Source organism: Acinonyx jubatus, chromosome A2, assembly GCF_027475565.1.
Source record: "Acinonyx jubatus isolate Ajub_Pintada_27869175 chromosome A2, VMU_Ajub_asm_v1.0, whole genome shotgun sequence".
In the NCBI taxonomy this organism is placed as follows: domain Eukaryota; kingdom Metazoa; phylum Chordata; class Mammalia; order Carnivora; family Felidae; genus Acinonyx; species Acinonyx jubatus.
In genome coordinates, this window is record NC_069383.1 from 153736321 (window position 1) to 153757975 (window position 21655).

The 21655-nt window shown below is 52.0% G+C and overlaps 1 protein-coding gene across 12 annotated transcripts in view; it reads left to right on the forward strand.

Annotated features, from left to right (window-relative positions):
* Positions 1 to 21655, forward strand: part of EPS15L1 (epidermal growth factor receptor pathway substrate 15 like 1) — a 97731-nt gene that overhangs the window by 57728 nt on the left and 18348 nt on the right. For 7 of the 12 annotated variants that reach the window (XM_027038219.2, XM_027038221.2, XM_027038227.2 and 4 more), the window contains 7 exons: positions 1026 to 1190; positions 6072 to 6195; positions 7156 to 7206; positions 8106 to 8242; positions 12482 to 12542; positions 13462 to 13544; positions 19814 to 19946. In XM_027038219.2, the coding sequence (XP_026894020.1) occupies positions 1026 to 1190; positions 6072 to 6195; positions 7156 to 7206; positions 8106 to 8242; positions 12482 to 12542; positions 13462 to 13544; positions 19814 to 19946 (754 nt within the window). Of the gene's footprint in view, positions 1 to 1025; positions 1191 to 6071; positions 6196 to 7155; positions 7207 to 8105; positions 8243 to 12481; positions 12543 to 13461; positions 13545 to 18136; positions 19723 to 19813; positions 19947 to 21655 lie in introns of those variants that run through there. The other 5 variants (XM_027038226.2, XM_027038228.2, XM_053219697.1 and 2 more) reach the window with 4 other exon arrangements.

A 21655-nucleotide genomic window follows, 5' to 3' on the forward strand; every position in this document is an offset into this window, starting at 1 on the left:
CACGTGGGGCCCTGTTCCAGTTCTGCAGGCTGTCTGGGCACCCCATCCTTAGCCTGCTTTGGTGTGAAGGCCCTGGGGCCTGCAGCCGCTGCTCGCCAGCAGAGGGCAGGCTTCCCTCCCGCTCCCCTGTATGTAACAGCCCAAGGCCTCCTTGCCAGCCCTTGGGTGTCCCATCGACAGACGGGCATGATGCTTGCCCTTGGCACTATTACAGTGGCCAGCTGAGCTTCCTCTCTTGACCGACTCGATCCCTTGCTCTTTTTGCCAGGTTGCAGACAATAGTTGATCGCAAACACGTACGCGGGATTTCATTCCCTGTGTTGTGTTTCATTGTTTCTTAGATCTGAGATTATCTTAGGTCTTTTCCATCCGAGCAATTGGAGTTTGTGTAACATAGATAGGATCCAAGCCATGCGCGTATGTTAGTAATAATAGTAATAGTGATGTTCACTGCCATGTATTAACGCCCACCCTTCCAGATGCTACAGGACGTGTTTTACCCATCGCTTCCTGTGGTCCTTTTTGGAGAAGAGCTAATAGAGAGGTTAGGTCACTCGCCAGAGGTCACACAGTGTCTCACACAGGATGAGACAGTTAAGATAACATTCTGGTCTGTCTGACTTCATGGATTGTCCTCCTTTCCCCGGCCTCACATCCCTGTCCAGGACAAGGAGCAGTGGACAGGGTGATAAAACCCCATAAAGGGGAAATGTTTACTATCACTTGGAACAGATCGTGAACGTGGATTTTTACCAATTTCAGTTCTTTTCAGAATTGACACATGTTTGTTTGAACACAGGCCTCTCTCAGGGGTCAGGGATATAAAGAGGCCTCATGGGTCAGCGACAAGGACCTCGTGGTTTACAAGTCGTGTCACTTGGGATCCTCTACTGTGTAGGCGAGTAATTTAGTTCCCCATGTGAACGGAGTTGGACAATAGGGTTGGACGTTAGGAGAAAAAAAAATATCTCTCCTGACACCTTTCCCCTAAACCCCATGTGACGTCAGCAATCTTTGTCGTGTAGGCAAGAAGCAAGCTGTCCCAGCTGCATGAAAGCCACCAAGAAGCCCACAGGACCCTGGAGCAGTATGACGAGGTGCTCGATGGGGCCCACGGCGCCAGCCTGACCAACTTAGCCGACCTGAGCGAAGCCATCTCCCTGACAGAGAGGGGCGGTTTTGGAGCCATGGTAAAGGTTGAATAAGCGTATTGCAGTCCTGGGATTAGGTCCCACGTTGGGATCAGAGAACGCCCTGCTTGCTGGATCCGGCACTCACCAGCCTCGATTTTGTCCAAATGCAGGGTGTTTCTTGTTTTCACTGCTGCTTTGCGTGTCCACACAGGCCCCGCAGCCCGGGGCACGTGGCTGTGCGCTATCCTTGCTTCCCGGACGAAGCCAAGGGTAGGCCGGAATCCTTTGTAAGACCAGTTTTTAAAGATATTTGTCTTCGGTGAGCCAGCCACCCAAATTCAGAGGGCTTTCCCAAACCTAACCAAAAGTGGATCAGGCTCACACATGTGAAACCCTACATCCTACTAGTTGGGGGCGGAGGGCGGGGCATGGGAGAAATGTGTGTGTGTGTCCGTGTTCCCACAAGGAGCACCTTGAAAACCAAATGTATTTGTGAAGATCAAGACAAATGACAGCCCTTTGAGGCACTGCTGTTTGCCCTGTGAACTGGCCCCTCTCCTGAACTTTGGGGTGTGCTGAAAGCCTGGGCTCTTATGACCCCGGGGGCCTTGATTAAGTCCCAGGGTGCTGTGGACTCGGGCTGCTGACATCCAGCCGGTGTCCCTTTTCCCCCATATCATCACGTCCCCTTTTTCCTGCCAGCGCCCGCCCTTGTGGCCGAGCCCCAGCGTGTGCCATTTCCGCTTTAGCTTGGCCGATGACAGCATCTTTGTGCTCCTGACAGAGCCGATGGGATGCTCTTGGTCTCGGTGGTTTCACTGTGCTCTGCTCCCAAAGCCTTTTGACCTCTCACCCCATGTTGCTGCCCCCTCGTCCGGGGCCACTTCTCTGAACTGTCTTGCTCCTGGCCCTGGGCTTCGTGGATTCCTTCTTCTTCCTGTAGTAACACAGCTTCTATCTCTCTCTCTCTCTCTCTCTCTCTCTCTGTCTGTCTTTCTCAACTTGAGTCTTGGCTCTTCACGTTCATTTCTTGACCTGTTTCTTTCCTCAGTAGCCAAGTAGTCAGTCCTAAGAATTTATGGGGAAGCTTATACCTCCTTCCCCGAATCGCTTAGAAGATGCTGTTGGTGTCCTCATCTGTCTCCTGTCTTGGGCCCTCACTGCCTCTCTCTGCCGCTCACAGATTCCTTTTCCTCACGGAATTGTAAACGGGTGAATTCCGTATCTGCTCTTGATCCCACCGTCAGCTTGATTGTCCGAGTTCAGACTACGACTGTCCACTCTTCGTTCGCTGGGTGAGACAGAACTGCCCGCTTGGCTGACTGGCCGCTCAGTGTGTGCATTTCAGCTTCATGACCCTGATTTTACTTTTCCCGTCTGTCACTGGCCCCCTCGCACAGCTTTCCGCTTGCCCTCCTTCATCTTGGTTTGTGGAACAGCTTAAACCATTTGCAGGTTCGGATAAGATTGGTTTCCTGGATAAAAAGTTGGCAGTTTGCAAGTGGCCAGTGATTTTCCCTCCCCCCGCCCCCCACAGATTTTTCATCTTTTCCTCATTTCTGTTCATCTTGTGAGCGGGGCAAAGTTTACATGATAGGCAATTCATTCTGGAATGTCGATGTCAGATATGTTACGTAGCAACTTGCAACCGGTGTCTGAAAAACTATATTTATCTTGTTGTACAAATACAGTTTTTAAAGCATTTTTCGGTTTGTTTCCTTTTCTTAATAAACACTTCGAAGAGGGCTTTTTGTTTACTCTTGAATGTTTCGAGACTGCTTCAGAGAGCAATTAGTTCTCTTTGAGGTGGGTGACAGTGAGGGGTTTAGTTCCCTGAGAATACTGTAACCAAAGAGGGGCATCCAGAAGTTTCTACGGCTGGGCAGGTCTACTGAAGTCACTAACTTTAGTTTTCAGCTCATACCATGTTACTTTGTCCCAAAGACTGAGGCTTCTTAAAGCCAGATTTATTTCTTGTCTCTCATCCGACGATGATACTGGCCTCTGGCTCTTGAAGGCAGCACTCAACCAACCTGTCTAGTAGGAAAAGGCAATAAATCATCCCCGACTTCAGCCTCGCCAAGACCTTATCATGAAAGATTGGTTTGTCATCTCATCCAGCCCCACTGGCGTGCTGGAACCATTTTTATTGACTTTCCAGAGCTGATTATTAAATAGGAATTTTGTAACCTGATTGTTTAACTTTTGGTGACTTGAATTCAGCCACAGTGGGAGTATTTGCACCATGGGAATTGACAGGACGAAGCTGCCAATCGGGGCCTTTTTTTTCCCCCCCCAGAGAGCTGGTTCACCAGCACACTACTGCCCAACCCCTAGCTAAAGGGAAGGAGAGTCATAGAAACTCCTTTCAGAGTTGTCACATCTGTTTCTTAAGAAGTGCAGAACTCAGGACTAGTTACTGAACTCCACGTTCAAGGTATTTTACCCTCTGCTAAGGGACCTGTCATTTACCCCAGTGCTCATCTGCTGCACCCGTGTCTCCCAAGTGGCAGGTGGCTCAGTTCTCATTGATAGGTGGTCAGTGGCTGGTGGAGTTTATGGCATCTCTGTACCAGGGGAAGCCTAATTTTCTGCTCTGAATCCGTGAAATGGACTCAGAACCACTGGTGGTTACCTCACGTATGTGAATCCTGCTGGGGTCTTTTTAGGCTTCTCCTTGGAAGGGGAGGGAGCGATTGCTACCTTAGGCAAATAATTGCACCTGAGAAAGAGATTACAGACCTGGCTTTCAGTTCAGGGGGCTCACAGCCAAAGCGTCTAGAGTCACAGCCTCTTCTCTGCCATCGTCCACTGTTAGTTGGCAGGCTTCCAAGTGATGATTGAAAACATCAAAAAAAACCCCCCAAAAAACACCAACTTGTAAATCAGTGCTAATTTCTAACTAAATAGAAGCTTTCGTTCTGAGACCAAGCTGTCATTCTTAATGTGCTACTGTATCCAGGACATCATCTCTCTTCTTCTGGGGTGAGATCCATTCTTTCCCCCAGGGTACAGCGTGAGAGGGTGATTTTCCGTCTTGGCTGCCCGGCTTCTTTAGATCAGGACACCCCATCCTATTTATCTGTGTGTGAGAGGCCCGTCGGACGTCTGTTGGGCGACTGCAGCTCGCGTGTTTGCACTGTGACGTCCTTACGGAGCCGCACGCTTCCGCGGTATTTGCGATACTTACTTGCCTAAGAACCCGCTTGGTCTTCCCGCCTTGGGGAGGGAGACCTGTGGTTGGAGGCTCCAGGTAATGTTCCCCAGGTAAGAAAAATCATCCCGTGTTCATCAGAGGACAGGGGTGTTTGTCGTCCTTCAGGAGCCTGTGGCTTCCCATTGGCCCAGGGCCTCCGGGAGCCATCCCGCTTTCCGAAGTCAAGCAGCACAGAGTGCTGGGGGCCTTGTCTGGAATCTTCCTCTGGCACCTTTGACGTCATGGCCCTGTGACCGTTGTCTGTATTTTTACGGAAGCCCCAGCTCTTTAATCATTTGGCTTTGGTCAGTTGGAATAATGGATGTTTGCCAGCCCCACGGGTGCCGACACACCTGCCGGGTTCAGTGAGGATGTTGTGCTTTTTCATATCACAGTGAAACCTTCGTGTTTTCACTGAGGGTGTGTCTTCATTAACCAAAATACACTCACTGTTTCTAAATGGAGTGGGCCTTGTTCCCGTGTAGGTTGTACCCCCTCACCCCCCAACACACACACATCGGGGCCATTTTCCACTATAAAAAAGTGCTCTTCAAAAGCAAATCGTCTTTTCTTCCGGCTTAAACGTGCTTGTTTGTTTCTAGAAATAAGCACTTTAAAACAAAATGCAAAGTGTTATATATGCTCTAGTAGTTCCAACTGCATAAGCAGCTCATTTCCTCCCAAGATGCAAATTGGCAGTGTGTTTCTTGGTGTGGAGACAGCATTTTAAAACATGCCCACTTAGCTATACGTTCTATGGGAAAAAGATGGTTGAGGGAGGCCACACTTTTGAATGAGGCCCAGGCTGTGGTTCTTGACTGGCTTGTTACGTTTTCCTTTGGACACTTCCAAAGATACCACTTTCTTCTGACTTTGTAATATCTTATTTTTGATTTCTAATTGTGGTAAAACACACAGAACATAAAATCGTTCATCTTAACCATGCCTGCGTATATTCATGTGCAACTAGGCCCCAGAACGTTTTTCTGCTCATTAACCACTGACTCCCCAGTCCCTGGAACCCACTGTTCTACTTTCTGTCTCTGCAAACCTGACTCCTCTGGGACCTCTTCTAAAGTGAGATCACACAGTCCTTGTCTTTTCGTGACTGGCTTGTTTCACTGAGCATCACGTCCTCAAGGCTAAACAATACTCCTGTGTATTTACCTACTGCATTCAGTGTATCTGTCCACCCATTGGTGGTGGTTTACATGACTGCCTTCCACTCAATGTTTAAATAAACTTTTAGTTCGCAAGAGTGGTGGATTTACAGAAAAACATAACAGGTGGTACGGAAAGTTCCCACATGCCCCACACTCCGCTCCCCCTGTCATTAACACCTTATCCTGTACATCTGTCACTGAATGAACTGGTGCTGACACGTTATGAAATGATGTCCATATTTCTTCAACGATTTTCTCAAAATGTTTATTCATTTTTGAGAGTGAGAATGGGGAGGGGCAGAGAGAGAAGGGGACAGAGGATCCGAAGAGGTCTCTGTGCTGAGTAGAGAGCCCAGTGTGGGGCTCGAACTCACAAACGGTGAGATCATGATCTGAGCCAGAAGTCGGACGCTGAACCGACTGAGCCACCCAGGTGCCCCATTTCAATGATTTTTTTAGTCATTCACCGTAGGGTCCCACTGCTTGAAGGAGAAACATGCAAGTTGGGTATGGAATTCTGTACTTTGCTTTAAATTTGAAGTAATAAAGTTCCTGTCCTGTCTCTTCACAAAATTATAGGACGATCCTTTCAAAAATAAAGCCTTGTTATTTAGCAACAATGCCCAAGAATTGCATCCGGATCCTTTCCAGACCGAAGACCCCTTCAAATCCGACCCATTTAAAGGAGCTGATCCCTTCAAAGGTATCTCTCTCGGTGCCCACTTAGTCATTGAAGGGCTGTTTACTTTGTGCCTGTTAGAGTTGTCCAATGACCAGAGTGGTTGGCCAGTAGCACCTTCTGGAATGGAGGGGAAGGGAGTTCTTTGAGCCCCGTGGGTCACCAGAGTGTTGCACCTCGGCCTGGTCCACTGCGGAGCTGAGGTGTTAGAGTTGGCGGGGAAGAGCTGAGCTCCCAGCTTGCAGCGAGGTGCCCATGTTCACAGGCAGCTGGCTCCACCCTCGACCTCTGCTCGCTTTGGTTCCCATCCTCCTGTCGGGGTGGTAAGTTCTCCCTCGCTGCCCTGGTGGGATGGATAAGATAACCAGAGGTAGTCGTGATCGTGAGACTCCCCAGTGAGAGACAAGTCCCCACATAAATCTAAGGTCTCGATGTGACACATTTGCCCAGAGCCCCACATGAGTCCAGAATAACTAAGAAGGCTTCTAGAGATACATGTTTCTCACTGTGGTCCTTCAGAGCAAGGTAGCATTTCCAGGAAGGCTATCTGTACGTCCCTGAGCAAATGTACGGAGAGGGCGAGGCGTGGAGAGGGCAGAGGGGAGCGCCTTTCCGGCATCACGTGTGGAATCGAAGCACCACAGGACCAAAGCGACACCGGGCGGCTCTGGAAGCTCAGATGTGTGGAGCTCGTCCTCACACTGGGGCTGGCCGTGGGTCGGGCCCTGTGTTGTCCTGGCTGGGGGAGGTGAGAGGGAGAATGAGGTACAAGAGTGTAGCATGGTGGAGAGAGAGCGAGCAGTGAATTCTGGCTCGTTCCACATTTCCCCCCGCTGCGGCCCCGGGTCGAGCAGCCAGTGGTGCCTCATTTCGTCCTGAACCCCCCATCTGGGAACAGCCGCCTCGGCCAGTCGCTGCTCCTCCTTGGATATGCCAGGGTCATTTCTATGGTAGAGCTAAACATTCCTCTCTCCTCCAATCTAGGTGACCCGTTCCAGAATGACCCCTTTGCAGAACAACAGACCGCTTCAGCAGGTAAAAGCCTTTGTGGAAGAGGCTTTTTGGTTTTTCATGGACTGGTCCTCACCCTTATTTATCTACTTCTTTCTTTTTCTTTTCTTTTTTTTTTTTTTTTTTTTTTGCTGAGGTGAAATTTGTAGAACACAAAACTCAACATTTTTTTTTTAATTTTTTTTTTTCAACGTTTATTTATTTTTGGGACAGAGAGAGACAGAGCATGAACGGGGGAGGGGCAGAGAGAGAGGGAGACACAGAATCGGAAACAGGCTCCAGGCTCTGAGCCATCAGCCCAGAGCCCGACGCGGGGCTCGAACTCCCAGACTGCGAGATCGTGACCTGGCTGAAGTCGGACGCTTAACCGACTGTGCCACCCAGGCGCCCCAAAACTCAACATTTTTAAAGTGACAGTTCAGTGGCATGCAGTACATTCTTAATGTACAACCACCACCTGTGTGTAGTTCTAGAATGTTTCCATCCCCTAAAAGGAAACCTTATCCCCATGAGCAGTCACGCCCTCCTCCCCCAGCCCCAGGCAACCACCAATCTGCTGTCTATCTCTGGATTTACCTGTGTTTTCATTATTAAAGTCAGCTTTGTCGAGAGGTGTAATTTATACACAGCAAAATTCACCAATTTTAAGTGTATAATTAGATGAGTTTTGATAAATGAGTTTTGAGTTAGGTGAGAACATTTCCATCATCCCAGAAGGTTCTCTTCTGCCTCCTACCCCCCCATCCCCAGGTCCCTAGCAATCACTGATCTGCTTTCTGTCATTATGGTTTTTACCTTTTCTAGAATTTCATATAAACGGCATCAGTCAGCTACACACTCTTTTATGTTTGGGTTCTTTCACTAAGAGCAATGTTGTTTATTCATGGAGCATGTTTTTCTTCACTTTCCAAAACACCTTCTAGATCCATTTGGAGGGGATCCTTTCAAAGAAAGCGACCCGTTCCGTGGCTCTGCACCTGACGACTTCTTTAAGAAACAGACAAAGAATGACCCATTTACCTCAGACCCGTTCACGAAAAACCCTTCCTTACCCTCAAAGGTGAGTGTCACCTGGGAGGCCTGGGTGCTGCCCGTGTGTGCCCATGGCGCACACGAAAGTGGCCCTTCCTTATCCCCCGCCCACCCCGGGCGGAGTCCGGGGCTCCAACATGTGGACTGAGCTTGCAAAGCCTGACACGTGTGCGCGTAGGCCGTGAGCGCCACACGGTTCTTCGGGAGCTGGGCCGCGGGCATGTCCTACTCCTGGAAGGTGAGGTGACTAGTCCCTGTGAGGCTTGTCCCATGAATCAGGGGTCACGTTCAGAGGTGCACTGAGCCCGCGTCAGGATGGGTTGGGCCCCGAATAGCTCTCTTTTCCCTGTTCCTTCCTGTGCCCCTGTCACTTCAGCTCAGGCCCACTGGCTGGCTTCTCTGTTCTGTCGCCTGCCCCCACTGCGACCCCATCTCCCAACAAAAATGAAACAAAACAAAGCATCACACGTTCCACATGACCACCCTGCCATCTTCCTGGCAGCACTTAGTGTGTGAGGCACTCACGTGCCCCTCTCCACCCCCAGCATCTAGCGGACCGTGTGTTTTGCAGTGTTAGGCCCAACACACTGCATTAAATGGCTGTCAGCTAGGATTTGAAAAGCAAAACAGTGACTCTGATTGAACAGAGAATTCTCATGTCTAGGGGAGGGCGGCTTATAGCCTCCTTTCATGTTCTGGGCTATATCTCTTCCAAAGCCCTACAACGTGCCCTGTCTGTCCCTCTAGACCCAGGGTTTCTTGAAGGCCAGGATTGGTTTGTAACGTTTCCGTCTGTGAGACCTGTCGCGGGGACCCCCTTTCATTCTTGGTATTGAGCTGTGTGTGATGTGTGTTCTCACTCTCTGTGGATCAATTTTGTTGAGCTTGTCCATCAACCAGCTTTTGGTTATGTTAATTTCCCCTCCTGTTTGTTTCTGTTTCACTGATTTCTGCTTTTTATTATTTCCTTCCTCCTCTTTTGGGTTAGTACTTTGCTCTTCCATTTCTAACATCTGAAGATTCAACCTCAGGTCACTGATCTTAGACCGTTTTTTCTAATATAAAGGTTTTCAAACTACACATTTTGCCCTGAGCACTGCTTAGCCACCTTCCACGCATTTTGATACGTTCTGTCTTTACTGCCTTTTGTTTGTGGTATGTTCTAGTTTCCCTTGCGATATCTCTGTTGAACCATGCGTTATTTAAAATACTGTTTTGTTTCCAGATACTTGGGGTTTTTTTTTTCTTTTACGTGTCTTATAGTATTGATTTCTAATTAAATTTGCTCCTAGGGAACATGTTTTGTATTTTTTGCGGTCCTTTTAAATTTATTTATATTCATTTTATGGTTTGCATTGGTGTCCATACTGTATAATTGAGAAGAATGTTTATCTATGGTTGTCGGGTTCTATAAATGCGAATTACATCAGTGTGGTTGATAGTACTGTTCAGATCATTTGTGTCTTTACTGTTTTCTGTTTGTTTGTTTGTTTGTTTTATAGCTTTCCCAATTGCTGAGAGAAGAATGTTAAAAATCTGTGATTGTGGAATTGTCTATAGCCCCATTAATTCGGTCAAGTTTTGCTTCATGTATTTTGAAGCTCTGTCTGGTGCCTACACATTTCTGCTGGTTGTATCACCGTGATGCAGTGACCCTTTTATCATTATAAAAGCTTTCTTTCTTCCTCTGGTGACACCTTTGTCTTGAGATCTGTTCTATCTATTAAAATAGTTGCCTCATCCTCCTTATGCTTACTCTTTGTACGCTATACCTTTTTTCATCCATTTACTTTCAGTAAATGGGTTTCTATATATGAAGGGTCTTTTAGAGCGAGCATGTAGTTGGGGCTGCTGGTCAATCCAGTCTGGAAATCTCTGCCTTCGAAATGGAGTATTTATTTATTTATTTAAAAAAAAAATTTTTTTTTAACATTTATTTATTTTTGAGACAGAGGGAGACACAGCATGAATGGGGGGGGGGGGGCAGAGAGAGAGGGAGACACAGAATCGGAAGCAGGCTCCAGGCTCTGAGCCATCAGCCCAGAGCCCGACGCGGGGCTCGAACTCGCTGACTGCGAGATTGTGACCTGAGCTGAAGTCGGACGCTCAACCGACTGAGCCACCCAGGCGCCCCTCAAAATGGAGTATTTAGACCATTAACATTTAATTCAGTTATTGTTGTGGTTAGATTTGAGTCTATTTTATTATTTGCTTGTTCTTTATCCCCTTTGTTTTGTCACTCTATTCCCTTTCTGCCTTCTATTTATTTATTTATTTATTTATTTATTTATTTATTTATTTAAGAGAGAGAGAGAACGCACTAGGGGAGAGGGGCAGAGGGAGAGAGAGACTCTTAAGCAGGCTCCATGCTCAGTGCACAGCCTGATGTGGGGCTCGATCCCACGACCCTGGGACCATGACCTGAGCTGAAATCAAGAGTCAGACACTCAACCGACTCAACCACCTGGACATCCCTCTGCCTTCTTTTAGACTATTTGAATATTTTCTAGAATTCCATTTTCTAGTATCTTTTGGCCTATTTTACCTATATCTATTTCTATTATTTTTTAGAGGTTGCTTTAGGGATTACCATATACACCCTTAACTTTTCGTAGGCTCCTTGGAGTGAACGTTACATCACTTTATGTAAAATGTAGAAAACTTGCAGCCAAATTTTCTTGGGGGGATAACGATCTTGTCTAAAGGATAGATCCCTTTATCCACCTCCTCCCTAGCCAGCCGTGTCTCCTCTTATGTTACAGGTGTCCTACGAATATAATATGTCTAAATATGTCATAAAGCCTGGAAGACAGTCGTTTAAGTTTTGCCTTAATCCACTGTATGTATGTAAAAGAAATTTTAAAGAGGAAAAAAGTGGTCTGTTTATTTTTGCCCATATATTTGCCATTTGCTCTTTATTCCTTCCTCCGGATCTGACGTTTCCTCCCATTATCCTTTTCCTTACGCCTGAAGAACTTGGTCTGGCACCTCTTCTAATACAGGTCTGCTTTGTTGTCATTCTTGAAGGGTATCGCTGCCTGAGCTAGTAGTTTTTGCCCCTTTCAGCACTTTGAGGATATTGTTCCACTGCTTTCTGGCCTTCCTTGTCCTTGAGGAGAAGCCGTCAGTCTCAGGCACTTGTTCTCCCAAATGTACCATCCTGCTCTTCTCTGGCTGCTTTCTCCCTCTCTGTCTCTCTGTCTCTCCCTCTCTGTCTCTCTGTCTCTCTCTGCCTTTCAGTAGTTTGTGAAGCATATGTATGTGGTTTTCTTTGTATTTATGTTGTTTGGGGTTTGCTGAGGTTCATAAATCTCTAAATATCTTTTACAGGACTTTGCAAGTTTTTGGCTGTTACTTAAACATTTTCTTTGTCTCCCCTGTTCTCTTCAATCTTTGTGAGATTACAGTTACTTATATGGTAGAGCTTTTGCTGATGTCACCACAAGTCCCTGAGGCTCTGTTTTCTCATTCTTCTTTCTCTCTCTCTCTTTTTTTCTTGTAGATTGGATAATTTCTTCAGATCTGTCTTCTGTCTCACTTACTTTTTTCTCTATCTGTTGTGTAGCTGACCTAGTGAAGTTTTATTCTAGATAGTGTACATTTTTCAGTTTTAGAATTTCCATTTGTTTCTTTGTGTGGTTGCTGTTTTTCTGCTAAGATCTACCCATTCCTCTGAAGAGTATTTTCCTTTACTTCACTGAGCACAGTTGTTACTGCTTTAAAGTCGTCCTCATCTAAGAATTCCAGCGTCTGGGGCGTCTTGGGATTGGTTCTATTGATTGTCTTTTCCCTTGAGAACTGGCCACATTTTTCTGGTTCTTTAGAAACGTATCCTGTGTATCCTGAGTGCTCTCTCGTGGTGACTGGATACTGCTCTGTTCCTCCAGAGAGTCCGGACGGCGAGTTTTCTGTTGGGGTCTTAGCTTCGCAAAGCCCTCAGATTACAGCTGTCCAGACAGAAGATTCAACCTGGTTCTGTTCGTTCCTGCCCACCTTGAATTCTCGTCCAGAGTCTTCCTGCTTTGGTTCACTTCCTGAGCTTTCGGGTGGTTGCTTGTATTTACCTGTGTTTTGTATTTTGTCCAGAGTTTAGAGGCGTTATCTGCAGGAGGGTTTGGCCTGTGGGGATTTTACTCCACCAGGGTTTAGTACAAATCATTTTATCCTCCTCGTGGCCAGCACCAGATGTCAGGACAGTGTGTGGTTGAACGAATGGCTGGGTAAATGAGTGAACTGCTTTTCACTCTTCCTCTCTCCTTTCACTCAGCTCGACCCCTTTGAATCCAGTGAACCTTTTTCATCCTCCAGTGTCTCCTCAAAAGGATCAGGTGAGACCGATGGCTTATTTTCCTTCTGACCCTCCCTGCTGCCAGTGGAGGGAGCCCACCCGGTGATGGTTTTATTTCCAAAGCTGTGTGTCCTCAGAGTTTATGTCATTAGCCAGGGGCGCCCAGATCCTCGCCGGAAGCACTTTAGCCAAAGCCAGCTACACCTCCCCCCGCCCCCGCCACTGCTCATCTTTGTGGAAAGGGAGGTCGGCAGTAGGGATGAAGTCAGTAATAACACCACTGTTACTGGTTGCTCTTTGCTCATTGCTCCTTACGGATCTCTGGTTTGTACCTTCGGATCTTTTTCCTAAAAGAATACAAAGTTTGACCGAGGGTACTGGCTTCTGCGTTGAGGGAGGGGAGCATTTGTGGACTCCCCCTGGTTCTGGGGAACAGTCCCTGCTTGGTCCTACTGCCTTGCCTAGCAGCTCGTGCTTGATGGTGATAGAGTTCATTACCATCGGTGGGTGTGGGGGTTATCCAGGCAAATTGCCCCCCCAAAGGAGAAAGCTTGGCAAACTGCACGGACAGGCTCCCCACATACATGGCGCTGGTGGTGGGTCACTGCAGAACTGCACCCCCTCCCTGACCCGGGCTGTGCTTCCACACCTGTCACTCCTCTGCTGACCGTGAGCAGTGCTGGCTAGAAGTACAGATGGGGCAGGGTCCCTGTGGCTGTCCCCTAGGCGGCCGTCACAGCAAGAGACTTCCGGCCGAGCTAGACCAACCATGAGCCAGCCCAGGTGGGGCCAGGGAGGCCTTGTTGAGGGCCTGCGTCCAGGTGCACGGCCCTGGCCACCTCCTCAGATGTCCCACGCTGGGGGCCGCGGAATATGGAGAGGCAGCACCTGACCCTGACCCCAGGAGGTGTGTTCCCTGAACGCCCTGTAACTCTACGTTTGTTGGTGTCACTTTGCAGGTCCCTTTGGAACCTTAGACCCCTTTGGAAGTGGGTCCTTCAATAGTGCTGAGGGCTTTGCCGACTTCAGCCAGATGTCCAAGGTAAAGCCCCACCCACGGAGCACGTGTGCCTCTGCCAGTGTCTTTGTGCCTCTTGTCGTGGTCTTGTCGTGAGCAGCCAGGCATAATTATTAATACCACGTATGTATTTCCTCGGCACCTGTCAGACTCTGAAACGCATCCTCGTGTGAGGCCGTGAGCCGGCAGGCAGGGTCTAGAAAATGCCTGTGGTTGTGATTGGCTCCATTTCCCTTCCTCTGAGTGAAACTGCCAGAGCCCTGAATCCCTCCACGAGGCCTACGTGTCGCGGGCTCCCCCCAGTCCTACTGGTGTCTGTTAGCTGCCAGATCTTAGGCAATAAAGTTGTGGCTGCACAGACCCAGAGAAGAGAAGGCATTAGGCACAGGGGACTCAGGAGGGTCACGGGTGCCAGGCCTGGTGTGCGTGCAGCTGAGACTGGAACTGTGGGCTGCAGGCTGGCAGGCGGGAGGGATCCAGAGAACGTGGGCCGGTTATGTAAGTGGGAGCTGCCTGTGAGAACCCGAGAAGGGTTTGGAAAGTGAGGGCTGGGTTTTGTGAACAAATACACAGGTTCAAGACAGATGACACTCCTGCACTTGTCGGGCTGGGCAGTAGCTGCGTGCCACGGTCAGGCGAATATAGCCCCTGGTGGTGTCGGGGTCCTGTTGTGCGAGGGGCTGGGAGTTGTGGCTAGGAAGCTGTATCATTTATTTATTTATTTTGAGAGAGAATGCACAAACATGAGCGGAGGAGGGACAGGGAGAGAGGGAGAGAGGGAGAGAGGGAGAGAGAGAGGGAGAGGGAGAGGGGGAGAGAGAGAGAGAGAGAGAGAGAGAGAGAGAGAGAGAGAGAGAGAGAGAATCCCAAGCAGGCTCCATGCTTAGTGCAGAGCCCAGCGTGGGGGTCCGTCTCATGAACCATGGAGATCGTGACCTGAGCCGAAATCAAGAGTCGGGTGCTTAACTCACTGAGCCACCCACCAACTGAGCGTTGCCCTGAGAATGCTAAATCTTTAATGTAGCAAAAAGTCAGTAGATCATGTCCAAAATGGACAGATCAAGAAGTAACAGTAGATGCCCATGATTATAGAGGTAAATCTCAGAAGAAACCGCTAAGAAGTCAAAAACGTCGGCCATGGTGAGTGGGAAAGGCAATGGTCCGAGGATCTGCAGATCTTCGTTATAACCTTTAGTGTCCCTTGGTTTTAAGTATGAGTACGTACTTCTCTGATAAGAATTTGGGAAAGCGGCATTAGGTGTGCCCCATGTGGGCCTCAGGGCCCCGTCCCGAGGACCCACTTGTGCTCTGCTGCCTGCTGATAGTCCCTGCAGGCAGGTGAGGGCCTCACAGCCCGCGGCCCCAGAGCCATGCTTCTTCACTCATTCCTGCAGTCTTCAGTATCCACCTGCTCCAGCCCAGGTGCCATCGCCGTGGTGTGTGTGGGGGCGAGTGGTGGCCACAAGCGGGAGCCCGTCCCCATCCCTGGTCTTACCTCCTAGTGGGGAAGACTCACAAGCCAGATGGTGGAGAGGGAGCTGGGGAGGGCATCTCGGAGCACGTGGGAGCCGAGCATCCGCAGCAAGGAGTCACTTGCTTCCTGCACGCTGCCCACCCCTGCTGGGCAGCCCCTCACCCCTCCCCCGCCCGTCCCCGCTGAGCCAGCCCCCCGGGGGGCCTGCTGGCTCCACGTGCACTCAGCCTGAGGGACACACACTCGTCTGGGCACTGAGCACTTGTGGTGAGCCAATGTGTGATTGTGGCACACGGCTTCTGAGAAACCTTTGAGACTCCGTTCGGGTTTTCAGAGAAGCACATTGAGCGTACATTGTCAAGGTAGCAAACCCAGTTTCTGGCCAGAGAGGGGGTGTCTGCTTAGCCATCGGCTGTCACAGGAGGGAGCTCGGAGGTGCTGGTGTAGCTGCCTCTCATTGCAGTGCCTGCGGGGAGCAAGCCTCCGTCCCTTGTGTGGGAACGCTGGGACTCGGACGGTCAGGATGCTGTCTGGGATTGGCCAGAAGGCCCCAGGACAGGAGATTTGCTCGGATGTTTGCCTGTCACTTGGCGGCTGTTACACACGGCCCTCCCTGCTCCTGGAGTGGAGCTGTGCGTCCTTCGCTTTCTCATCCCTGCTTAGTAGGCAGGAAAATCACCTCTTGAAAGCAGAAAACTTGTGCCACACGGTGGCAGCAGTTCCCCAAACGAAGGGGCCTGCATTGCATTCTCCAGCTGTCGGAGCGAGCCCTCTCCCTTTGGGAGGCTGGCCCCAAAGACAGAGGGAGTGAGCCGCCAGTGGCCAGAGCTGAGACAAGGACAAGGGCACAAGAGGTGCCCTTTTGAGAGGTGTCCTCATCGAGGCTGCATGGGCTGGCGGGGGCTGCGCAGGGCGGCCAGTCTGGATGGGCTCTGGGCTTCCCTCTCCTTGTCCTCGTGTCCCTCGATCAGGCCGCACACACACGTGCACTTGTGACTCCAGAGCTGGTGGCTCCTTCCTGTTGGAGGCACTGGCTGGACGGAGCTGGACGGGGCCGTGGAAAATTTGTCTCCAGTGCTCCTTTGTTTTGTTTCCACGCTCCCGTCACCTCCCAGTGTCCTGCCACTTGTCCAGCTGTACACCGAGCCCTAACCTGGTAGGACTCTGTTTTCCCCTTCGGTTCTCTTTCTGTTTTTCAAGAAAAACATCGTGTGTATAAATAAAATGCTGAAGGAAATGAAAGTAAAGTGGCGAGAAGGCTTTTTTTTTTTGGCTTCTTGGTTTTGTTTTTTTGTGTGTGTTTTTTACATTGCCAGCTTTTCCCCTTCTGAGTGGGGTGGCAAGGCGATGCACACGGAGCCCTTTCTTGACTCCACCCTAAGTCGAGGTGTCCTCCTCTGCATGGCGGTGCGGAGGGAAGGTGACTGCCAGAGAGCTGGTTCCAGCACATTCCTTCGGGAGAATCTTCGGGCTTGCTGCTGGCAGGGCCGGTCCTCCCACCCCCAACCCGCAGAGATGTTTTTAGACCCGTGTTAATCCATCCCCTTGCTTTAAGAACAAATTCTGAGCATCTGAGAGTAAGAACAAGACCTGAACATAATTATTTCACTCCCTCCCCCCATGAAAAAAAGCCATCCATGCGGTCCTTGGCTGGTGGTCAGGCCCTTTCCAGTCGTTTTTCCAGTGGTTTTTAAAGCTATGCATTCCTATTTAGGGCCGTTTCTTAAAAGGTGAGAGTAGCTTGCTTTAAACCAACTCTTTAAACCGTGAACCCAAACATGTTCCTCTCAGAGGTGCTTTTTATAGTGGCTTTTCTCTTCTTTTTCTTTTTTTTTCTTTCTGAGCACGCTTCACGCTGTGCCAGCCCGGAGAGCCCCTGCTGGCTTTACTGAAACCCTTCTAAAAATAGCGACTTTCCCTGAAGCTGCAGCCTGAGGAGGAACGGGTCGGGTCCCAAAGGAGGCTTCTTGGGAAACCTGGAGTTGTGAAAATTGGGATTCGGAAATGTTGCTCGCGGGCTGTGTGGTGTTAGAAGTGCTGTGGCTCACGGACGTGGTGGGAGTCGGCCTTTATGGGTGGAGCCCTGTCCCACTGGAGGGAGCTCACCAGCTCAGTGGGTTTGAGCACAGAGGGGACAGAGGGACATCCTGGCCTGCAAGTGCCCTCCACCAGCTGGGACCATCGTTATGGCTCGTGGTCCAGGCTGCAGCTCGTGGGCTGGATGGACGGGGACCCCGCGTACCCGACGCACAGCGGGGTGTGTCCAGAGGGCTCCAGCTGCCACTCCAGAGCTGGTGTATTCCCAATAGTCAGGACGAAAACTGGGGTCCACGTGGGGGGCCTTTGGGCTGGTCATGCCACCTCCCTGCTAAGAAATTGGTTTTGATTCCCGCCTGCCTGTCTCAGGTTGTGCAGAAATCGCATGAGTCTGTGTTTGGTGAATGGCGGGGGCAGGAGCAGAACCCACATGCTCTCCCAGCAACTTTGCCCCCCATCCCTTACCCCCATTCCCAGACTACAGATTCTAAATAGACCTTGACACTTCGCCTCAACTCTCACGCTGTCGCCCTCCAGGGGCAGGGTCTATGGTTAATGGGAAACGGCAGGAATAAAACATCAGTAGCTGATGGGGCATCCGCAGGTTCCTATGGGCATCTAAAAGAATTTGACCACGGCCACACCCTTGGCATGATCATTTTGCCATCTTGGGCCAGTGTTTTTGGGGTGCCTGTTGGAGCTGTTTACACATGACTTCGTTGCATTTTTGCTGCAGCCCTAGAGCGAGGGCCTGTCATTATGGCCATTCCACGGATGAGGAAGCTGAGGCACCGAGCAGTTGGCTGTGGCAGGGCCGGGCCTCCAGCCCAGGCAGGGCCTCCCAGCCTCCTCCTGACCACTGCACTCTTTGTGCAGACGTTCCAGAAACTTGAGCTGCAGGACTCCCTGCCTTCTGTTCCTAAAAGGACAGGTGTCCACCGAGCCCAGAACGGGGGGGGGGGCAGTGGCCGCAGAGGGAAGAACCTCCTTGCCCTACCACAGTCCTGCCAGCCCCGTCTGCCCCGCTTGCTCTGAGCTTCCTGGGGGGCCGGCATGGTCTTGGCAGGGGACTGAGTCTTCCTCATTTGACCCCCGTCTTCCTCAGGGCTTTTGCTGTCCCACTGACCCCGCGACCTGTTCTGCCTCTTGGCTGCATCCACCTGTGTCTCTCTGGGCCCAAGGACAGAGCTCGGCCTGGTTCAAGGCCCCAGACCTATCGCAGGGGGTAGGCCGCCGGCAGTGGAGGGCCCTGGCCCCGGAGGCAGATGACGTGGCTTCCTAACTCCCTGACTCCACCACCGAGGTGCTCTGTGGCTATAGGCTGCATCGCCTCTCTGTGCCTCAGTTTCCCTGTGTGTAAAACGGAAGCGGTTGTTGGGAAGACGAGAAGATTAGCAAGGAGCCAACATCTCCCACCCTAGAGGCCTCGGAGGGCTGGTAGAGGGGACCAGGATTGCCCAGCAGGATGTCCCTCTCGTTGCGGGCTGGCCACCTCTTCCCCACTGGAGCCTGGTATCTATGACTGTGCCTGGGGCGGGGGTTGCACGTCATTGTCCCTGCGCTCAGATCCCAGGGGAGGGGGAGCTGTGTGCCATGACTGGATCCCAGAGGAGCGAGGACTCAGGCCCTGTCACCCAAAACCTGCGCTGGCCCATCTGCAGCTCGTCCGTCTGCCACTGGGGGTTTGTCGTGGCCCAGCACCGTACTAGCACTCTGCGCATGAGCTGCCCACGGAGACGAGTCATGGCCCGCCACGGGTGCTGCCCCACCACCTGGGCGGGGGCCCATGCCTGCTCATGGTGATGTGTGTCCTGTGGCGTCCCACCAGGATATCAGGCAGGCACAGTTGGCAGAAAGGACTCTGGGGGTGGCGGTGAGGCTCGGTCAGTCTCTGAGAACAAGAGGGGATCGGGGTGGATGAAGTAGAGCTTGTCCCAGCTGGAGACCCTGTGTGCAGCGGGGCGCAAGGAGTTCCAGGGACCGGGGAATTGTCGAGGGGATGGGGCGGCCGCAGGGATGAGGCGGAAGAATCAGGCAGTGGGGGGGCGCTGCCGAAGTCCCCCTGTACCTTGAAGAGCGCTGTGGAGGCCACCTGTGGGCACTGGGGCTGCAGACTGCTGTGCACCTACCTGTCCCCTCTACCCCCCTGCCCACCTGTGCATCTGTCTCACTGGGAGGGAGGCTCTGAGTTGCATTTGAGGTGGGGGGGTGGGGGTGGAAGGGCCGTGCTGGAGGTGAGAGGAGCCTGGCAGAGGCAGCTGAGCTGGTGCCGGCCGGAGTGGGTGGGGCAGCAGCACCCTCGGGCCACCTGGGGGCGAGGGGGTGCTCCGCTGCCGTTCTGACCCGGTGCTCAGCCCAGAGACGGCACACGGAAGGGACTGCAGCTACTGCCAGGGCTTGGGTGGGGCCCATCTCTGAAGCATGAGCAGGAGGCCCAGGGGACCCTGGGGTCAGGAAAGACTCAGTGTCCCTGTGTGGGTAGGATGGTGCGTGTGGCAGATCACACCCCTCTTGTGACATCAGCCCATCAAGGCACAGGGCGGCTCTCGCCTGCTCTCTGTTCGCTGGCTTGCCCCTCACAGGCCAGAGGACCCTGGCTGTTGAGGGTGGAGGAAAGCAGGGGTCTTGGGAGAGACCCGGGTCCCCGTGGGGCCGTGCCGCAGAGCCCCGGAGGGTTGGGGGCCTCGCCGAGGCTCTCGGTACGTGAGCGTTGGCTGAATGGACATCCGTTGCCTCCGTTTTAACGATTATTTTTGCCTCTCTTTCGTGTCCTCTCTTACAGCCCCCAACTTCTGGTCCTTTCACCTCCTCCTTTGGAGGGGCAGGATTCCCAGATGACCCCTTTAAAAGTAAACAGGACACTCCCGCTCTGCCTCCGAAGAAACCTGCTCCTCCGCGGCCTAAACCGCCCAGCGGTCAGTACGCTTTCTTCTCTCGCAGCGCCCGTCCCCCGTCGCAGGCCAGCGGCGGTAGGGGGACCAGGGGCTTCTCTGTTCACCAGACCAGAGTGGAGCAGATGTCGGGGGCCCCACACTTGGCGCAAGAGGGTCTCCCTACCGCTTAGGCCTGGGTCTGTGCACAGTGTGTGCCTGGAGCACGCCTCCCACCCCACCCACCCTCACCCTGTCCTGGGGGCCCCTGGGCTCCAGGCTCAGTGTGGGCCTCCGGGGTGGTCTCCAGAAGGCCCAGGGCTCAGCCCTTGTGGTGGTGTGTGTGGTCAAGATCTGGTGGCCCCTCTGGCTTCCCCTCCCACCCGAGCTGTTTTCCAAGTTGGCTGAGGCCTCCCCCTCGATCCAGTGCCTCCCTGCTGGTTAAGGACTCGGCGTAGGGTTTGGGGTGGGGGTCCTTTTGGCCGTGCTTGATGCAGGAGGAGGCAGGTGGCTCTAGGCTCCCTTCTGCTTGGCTCCCGCCCGGTGTCGCTCCCGAAAAGCTCTAAGCAGGGGGCTTCCTGTAGACCTGGCCCGTCCTGGCTGTGGCTGGTGCTGCTGATCTCTCTCTCGGTCCTGCCCCTAGGGCCCCACTCTCAGGAGAGGGCCCAGGCGTCCCCCTGAGGAGGCTGAGGACTCAGAGCTTGTGTGGGGACTCTGTCTCATATGATGGCCACAGGCTGACAGGCCAGGTTGCTGGACTCGAAAGGAGAAAGCTGTTGTTTCGAGTGGCAGAGGGATTCACTGCAATTTCCTAGCCCCTTCCTCCACCCCTGCTTACTGTTTTCTTGCTGCCCTGGCTTCAGGCAGTCTCCGCGACGCTGTCCTGAGTGGGTAGCCATAGGAGACCCACACGCTTCCTCGAAACTTGGTCCTGCCTGAGCTAGCTTCTGCCCTTCAGTCCGCCTGGGGCTCCACTCGGCGGCCCGTGGAACTCTCTAGTTGCAGCTGGTCATTGGTCCCAGGCCCTCCAGTCATCCCACACAAGGTCCACCCGTCAAAGTCGTCCTCTTAGCAGAGGTGAATGGAGGGGAAGTTATTTTTAAGAGGCCGCCTGCCCTGTCATATCACCTGAGCGAGCTACGGCTTGCTTTCAGGAGGACGGGAGCCCCGCCTGCAGGGCGGCTCTACGGGGACCCTGACAGTCTCCTGATGGAAAGTCATCAGGCCTCCGTGCTCCACCTGAAAAAAGGGAGCCACAGCATGCGTGCACACGCCTGCATACGCCCCGCCCACGCATGGGTTCACGCTTATGTGCCTATGTGCGTGCTCACATGCTCACGTGCTGCTCACACGTGCAGACGTGTGTGCACACATGCACACATTCCCGTGCACCCTCGCCTGTATGTGTTCTCACACAGTGCTCCCACGCACCTGCATGTGCGTTGCACACGTCACGTTCTCATGCACACACGGGCTCGTACACGGGACAGTGCAGGAGGTGTCGGGCCTCAAGGAGATGCTCCAGAACTTCACGCTCAGGGTTTCTTGGAAACTCTTATTTCCGCCTCCTCCCCTTACTTGAACCAGTGCCGGATCTGCATTTAAACTTGCTCTTCACCGTCCCCTTCCCCCTCGTGTCACCCTCTGCAAAGCCTCCGCGCCCCGTTTGGGCTTCTGCTTGTAGTGCACCGCCGACTTAGAAAGCAGAGAAGCCATCCGCATTTGGGAGAGGTTTGGGCCTGTATTCTGGGGAG